Source organism: Bombina bombina, chromosome 6, assembly GCF_027579735.1.
Source record: "Bombina bombina isolate aBomBom1 chromosome 6, aBomBom1.pri, whole genome shotgun sequence".
Lineage (NCBI taxonomy): Eukaryota > Metazoa > Chordata > Amphibia > Anura > Bombinatoridae > Bombina > Bombina bombina.
The window spans coordinates 1069249341-1069255880 of record NC_069504.1 but is presented as its reverse complement, the minus strand read 5'-3'; the positions used below and the strand labels follow the sequence as shown (position 1 = coordinate 1069255880).

At 47.5% G+C, this 6540-nt stretch overlaps 1 protein-coding gene across 1 annotated transcript in view; it reads left to right on the top strand.

Annotated features, from left to right (window-relative positions):
• The first annotated feature begins 2390 nt into the window (after positions 1-2390).
• The window catches only part of LOC128664186 (aldo-keto reductase family 1 member C1), a 105032-nt gene continuing 100882 nt past the window's right edge, over positions 2391-6540 (top strand). Inside the window, exon 1 of the mRNA XM_053718950.1 lies at positions 2391-2564. Coding sequence (XP_053574925.1) covers positions 2406-2564 — 159 coding nt within the window. The 5' untranslated portion in view covers positions 2391-2405. The remainder of the gene's footprint in view (positions 2565-6540) is intronic.

Sequence of the window (6540 nt, the reverse complement as noted above, 5' to 3'; positions counted from 1 at the left end):
TGTGGGCTCTGTGTGTGTGTGGGCTCTGTGTGTATGTGTGGGCACTGTGTGTGTGTGTGTTTGTGTGTGTGTGTGTGGGCTGTGTGTGTGTGGGCTCTGTGTGTGTGTGTGTGGGCTCTGTGTGTGTGTGTGGGGGGGGGCACTGTGTGTGTGTGGGGGGCTCTGTGTGTGTGGGGGGGCTCTGTGTGTGTGGGGCTCTGTGTGTGTGTGGGCTCTCTGTGTGTGCGGGGGGGGGGGTTCTGTGTGTGTGTGGGGGGGCTTTCTGTGTGTGTGGGCTCTCTGTGTGTGGGGCTGTGTGGGCTCTCTGTGTGTGGGGCAGTGTGGGCTCTCTGTGTGTGGGGCAGTGTAGGCTCTCTGTGTGTGGGGTTGTGTGGGCTCTCTGTGTGTGGGGTTGTGTGGGCTCTGTGTGTGTGGGGCTGTGTGGGCTCTCTGTGTGTGGGTCTGTGTGGGCTCTCTGTGTGTGGGGCTGTGTGGGCTCTCTGTGTGTGGGGCTTTGTGGGCTCTCTGTGTGTGGGGCTGTGTGGGCTCTCTGTGTGTGGGGCTGTGTGGGCTCTCTGTGTGTGGGGCTCTCTGTGTGTGGGGCTGTGTAGGGCTCTCTGTGTGTGGGGCTCTCTGTGTGTGGGGCTGTTTAGGGCTCTCTGTGTGTGGGGCTGTGTGGGGCTCTCTGTGTGTGGGGCTGTGTGGGCTCTCTGTGTGTGGGGCTGTGTGTGTGTGCTCTCTGTTTGTGGGGCTGTGTGTTACACCTGTGTATGTATATCTGTGTAACTGTGTGTGTGTGTGGGGGGGGGGGGGCTCTGTGTGTGGGCTCTGTGTGTGTGTGTGTGTGGGCTCTGTGTGTGTGTGTGTGGGCTCTGTGTGTGTGTGTGGGCTCTGTGTGTGTGGGGGGGGCACTGTGTGTGTGGGGGGGCTCTGTGTGCGTGTGGGCTCTGTGTGTGTGTGGGCTCTGTGTGTGTGTGTGGGCTCTGTGTGTGTGTGTGGGCTCTGTGTGTGTGTGTGTGTGGGCTCTGTGTGTGTGTGGGGGGGCTCTGTGTGTGTGTGTGGGGGCTCTGTGTGTGTGTGTGGGCTGTGTGTGTGTGTGTGTGTGTGGGCTCTGTGTGTGTGTGGGGGGGGGCACTGTGTGTGTGGGGGCTCTGTGTGTGTGTGGGGGGGCTCTGTGTGTGTGTGGGCTCTCTGTGTGTGCGGGGGGGTTCTGTGTGTGTGTGTGGGCTTTGTGTGTGTGTGTGTGGGCTCTCTGTTTGTGGGGCAGTGTGGGCTCTCTGTGTGTGGGGCAGTGTGGGCTCTCTGTGTGTGGGGCAGTGTGGGCTCTGTGTGTGTGTGTGTGGGCTCTGTGTGTGTGTGGGCTCTGTGTGTGTGTGTGCGGGCTCTGTGTGTGTGTGTGGGCTCTGTGTGTGTGTGGGCTCTGTGTGTGTATGTGGGCTCTGTGTGTGTGGGGGGGGCTCTGTGTGTGTGCGGGGGCTCTGTGTATGTGTGTGTGTGGGGCTCTGTGTATGTGTGTGTGGGCTCTCTGTGTGTGTGTGGGGGGGTTCTCTGTGTGTGTGTGTGTGTGTGTGTGTGGGGGCTCTCTGTGTGTGGGGCTGTGTGGGCTCTCTGTGTGTGGGGGTGTGTGGGCTCTCTGTGTGTGGGGCTGTGTGGGCTCTCTGTGTGTGGGGCTGTGTGGGCTCTCTGTGTGTGGGGCTGTGTGTTTACACCTGTGTATGTATATCTGTGTACCTGTGTATAGAAGTATCTCTGTGTGTGGCATCTCTGTAATGTTCTTGTTATCATAAGAAAACGCACAAAAATAAGGTGGGGACGGGGTTAGGGGCAGAGATTGGGTGGGGTTAGGGCTCGGATACTGGGCGGGGTTAGGGGGTGGGGATTGGGTGGGGATAGGGGCGGAGATTGGGCGGGGTTGGAGGCGGGGATAAAGGGGGCCCCATTTTTCAATCCTGCCTTGGGCCCCGCAATGGCTAGGGCCGGCCCTGTTCAGGGAAACCTGAAACTACGGGGGTAGATTGCAGCATCTGCTGCTTGCTAAATCTACCCCATGGTCTAGGAAATAAAACATACAAGTAAATACTTTGTGACCTTAATATATATATATATATATATATATATATATATATGTGTATATATATATATATATATATATATATATATATATATATAGCACAGAGAATAAACTAGGCTGCTGCAGCCCACGGGGAAATCATCTGGTGTCAGGGTAGGATAATCTGGGTTTGTCTTGTTTTTCACATATTTTGATGTATTTAAAAGTTTTATTTTTTTGGCACTGTATATTAAACATCCTAATAAGAAGGCAACAAGCATTTCCATTTCCCACATCTTCGCGTTTAATAGGCTATAAAGAGGCATGTGATATCACTGCATGCATAAGCAAGCCCTATATATACTCCCAAAACTTTATGATTTTGCTAAGAAGTTCTGCAGACAACTTGGCAAGTGCTGAAGAGCTGAGTTACACAATATCTGCACAAATGGCGTCTGGCAGTGAGAAACGAATTCAAATGAGTGATGGGAACAAGATCCCTATTATAGGATTTGGCACGTTTGCCCCTGAATATGTGAGTATACTATTTTACAACCCCCCCTCAAGACCTAGAAGACTCTCCCTTATCTATATAGATACAGTTAGTGACCAGTGGTGTTCTGGCAGTTCATTTCTTTGATACCCCAATCTCATGTGTACCAGCTGTCCTAAATTTGCAAGGATGAACCTACTTTACATCTCTGGTGCAATGTGCAGAGTAAGGAAAAAAGATAACAAAATAAAGGTTTAGCACTGTCCCTACATACAGTATTTGTGTGAAAGCTATATTTATGTAATGCTAATCTCCTACAGGCATAAAATAAGTAGAATGAGTGTTTATTACTTGACAGGTTAATTGTATGAAATACAAGAAAGAGATCACCCTGAAAAAACACGTCAAGAAGTGTGATTAACAATATAAAAAATTTGTTTCCTTAAAATGTGTTAAAGTGGCTGGTGTGGGGTGTTAGAAAACAAAACGGCACTGAAATGGGGACTGTGTTTCCTGTACATATATATGCATATGTTTATATACATACTGTATATATGTATGTGTTAATATATGTATATACACATCTAAACACAAATATATATACATTTATATTTGCTGCCCATCGCTCTTGTAACTGCAATGCTTCCGTGCAATGTGAATGCAAGGTTGCGTTCCAATGCACCTAACTTGTTATACAGCTGTCCTGGTATTACTAAGTTGAGCACAAATATCACTCTTGGGGAACCAATATTTTGCACTCAATTTGTAATCTAGCCCTAAAAACATAAGGTTATCCAACATCTCAGCCTCCTTTGTCCTTTGCCCAATACAATGAAATGAAAGTTAATTGAAAAGTGTTCATTTTTTATTTGTTATTGCATGCTCTTTTTGAATCAGTAAAGTTTAGTGTCCATTTAACTTTGTGAAACTGAAACACAAATAAGAGGAGTGAAAAACACATGTAATAGCAAAAGTAGCAGAGAGAGAAAGCAGAGGAAGAAAGGGCAGCAGAAGAAGAGAGAGAAGAGAGAAATAGGAGAGGAAGAGGAGAACAGAGAGGAGAGAGAATAAAGAATGTGTATGTGTGTTGGCTCTGTGTGTATGTGTGGGCTCTGTGTGTGTGTGTGGGGGGGGGGGCTCTGTGTGTGTGTGTGGGGGGCACTGTGTGTGTGTGTGTGTGGGGCTCTGTGTCTGTGTGTGTGTTTGTGGGGGGGGGGGGCTCTGTGTCTGTGTGTGTGTGGGGGGCTCTGTGTGTGTGTGGGGGGGCTCTGTGTGTGTGTGTGTGTGTGTGTGTGTGTGGGGCTCTGTGTGTGTGTGTGTGGGCTCTGTGTGTGTGTGGGGGGGCACTGTGTGTGTGTGTGGGGGGGGGGGCTCTGTGTGTGTGTGTGGGGGGCTCTGTGTGTGTGTGGGGGGGCTCTGTGTGTGTGTGTGGGCTCTGTGTGTGTGTGGGGTGGGGCACTGTGTGTGTGGGGCTCTGTGTGTGTATGGGCTCTGTGTGTGTGTGGGCTCTGTGTGTGTGTGTGTGGGCTCTGTGTGTGTGTGTGGACTCTGTGTGTGTGGGGGGGGCTCTGTGTGTGTGTGTGTGGGCTCTGTGTGTGGGGGGGGGCTCTGTGTGTGTGTGTGGGCTCTGTGTGTGTGTGTGGGCTCTGTGTGTGTGTGTGGGCTCTGTGTGTGTGTGTGGGCTCTGTGTGTGTGTGTGGGGGGGCACTGTGTGTGTGGGGGGGCTCTGTGTGTGTGTGGGCTCTCTGTGTGTGCGGGGGGGGGGGTCTGTGTGTGAGTGTGGGCTCTGTGTGTGTGTGGGGGGGGGCTCTGTGTGTGTGTGTGGGCTCTGTGTGTGTGGGGGGGGGCACTGTGTGTGTGGGGGAGGCTCTGTGTGTGTGTGGGCTCTCTGTGTGTGCGGGGGGGGGGGGGTCTGTGTGTGAGTGTGGGCTCTGTGTGTGTGGGCTCTCTGTGTGTGGGGCTGTGTGGGTTCTCTGTGTGTGGGGCAATCTCATGTGTACCAGCTGCCCTGAATTTGCAAGGATGAACCTTCTTTACATCTCTGGTGCAATGTGCAGAGTAAGGAAAAAAGATAACAAAATAAAGGTTTAGCACTGTCCCTACATACAGTATTTGTGTGACAGCTATATTTATGTAATGCTAATCTCCTACAGGCATAAAATAAGTAGAATGAGTGTTTATTACTTGACAGGTTAATTGTATGAAATACAAGAAAGAGATCACCCTGAAAAACACTTGTCAAGAAGTGTGATTAACAATATAAACAATTTGTTTCCTTAAAATGTGTTAAAGTGGCTGGTGTGGGGTGTTAGAAAACAAAACGGCACTGAAATGGGGACTGTGTTTCCTGTACAAATATATATGCATATGTTTATATACATACTGTATATATGTATGTGTTAATATATGTATATACACATCTAAACACAAATATATATACATTTATATTTGCTGCCCATCGCTCTTGTAACTGCAATGCTTCTGTGCAATGTGAATGCAAGGTTGCGTTCCAATGCACCTAACTTGTTATACAATTTGTAATCTAGCCCTAAAAACATAAGGTTATCCTACATCTCAGCCTCCTTTGTCCTTTGCCCAATACAATGAAATGAAAGTTAATTGAAAAGTGTTCATTTTTTATTTTTTATTGCATGCTCTTTTTGAATCAGTAAAGTTTAGTGTCCATTTAACTTTGTGAAACTGAAACACAAATAAGAGGAGTGAAAAACACATGTAATAGCAAAAGTAGCAGAGAGAGAAAGCAGAGGAAGAAAGGGCAGCAGAAGAAGAGAGAGAAGAGAGAAATAGGAGAGGAAGAGGAGAACAGAGAGGAGAGAGAATAAAGAATGAGAAGCCAAATGGGATAGAGCAAAAATAGAAAAAAAAAAGAGAGAATGCAAAGACAAGATAGCATAGAAAGAGAAGAGGAGTAAAGAGAGAGAAAATAAAAGGGAGACACAGAAAAAATGGAGAGAGAGAGCCGCAGGGGGGCAGTAGAGGACAGAAAAGAGAGGAGTAGTAAACAGGAGAGGAGAGAAATAAGATAGGAAACAGAGGCGGAGAGAATAGAGACGTGGTGGCAAAGAGAGAAGAGACAGAAAGAAAGAGAGAGAGAGAGAGAGAGAGAGAGAGAGAGAGAGAGAGAGGAGGGGAGAGAAAACAATGGGAGAAGAGAGAGAGGAGGAGGGGAGAGAAAACAATGGGAGAAGAGAGAGAGGAGGAGAAAAGACAGAGAGGGTAGATGTAGCTGAAATAAGAGATAGAAGGAACAGAGATGAGAGAGAGAATAAAGAATAAGAAAAGAGATTTAAGATATAGAAAACTGAAAGACACATAGTTAGAGGGCAGAGAAGAGATGGTAGACAGAGAAGAGAGCTAGGGAAGAGAGAGAGAAATCAGAGGGAGAGAAAGGATAGAGAAAAGAGGATGAGAGACAGATGAGAAGAGGAATTAAATTAAGAGAGTGAGGCAGAAAAAGGAGAGAGGGGGAGTAGAGAAGACAAAGAAGAGAGGGAGAAGAGAGCAGGAAGAGAGAGAAAATGAAGAGAAGAGGTTGTGAAAAGAACAGGAGGAAAGAGATAGATAGAGGAGGAGAAGAAGATAAAATAGGGGAGGAGGAGGTAGGAGAGAGATTAAACAGAGAGGAGGAGAAGAGATGGCAGAGAGGGAAGTGATAGGGACGAGAAAGGAGGGAGAAAAGAAAAGGAAGAGGGAGAAATCACAGAGAGTGAAAGATAGAGGATAGAGAAAAAAGAAAGATAGAGGGAGAGAAATGGAAGAGAGAAGAAAGGGAAGACAGAGAAAAGATGAGCGAGAGAGGAATAGAGTCAGAAGCATATACAAAATCTAGCTGTATGCACTAACACATTAAGGTGAGCACACACACTCCTTAGAGGAAACAGTGCCTACAACCCATTTTCATCCATTTATCCTTTTAACGGTGTTAAAATGATTGTATATAGTGTAATATGGAGAACACACTCAAAATATTGTGTCACTCAGTGTGACTAGACTAAAA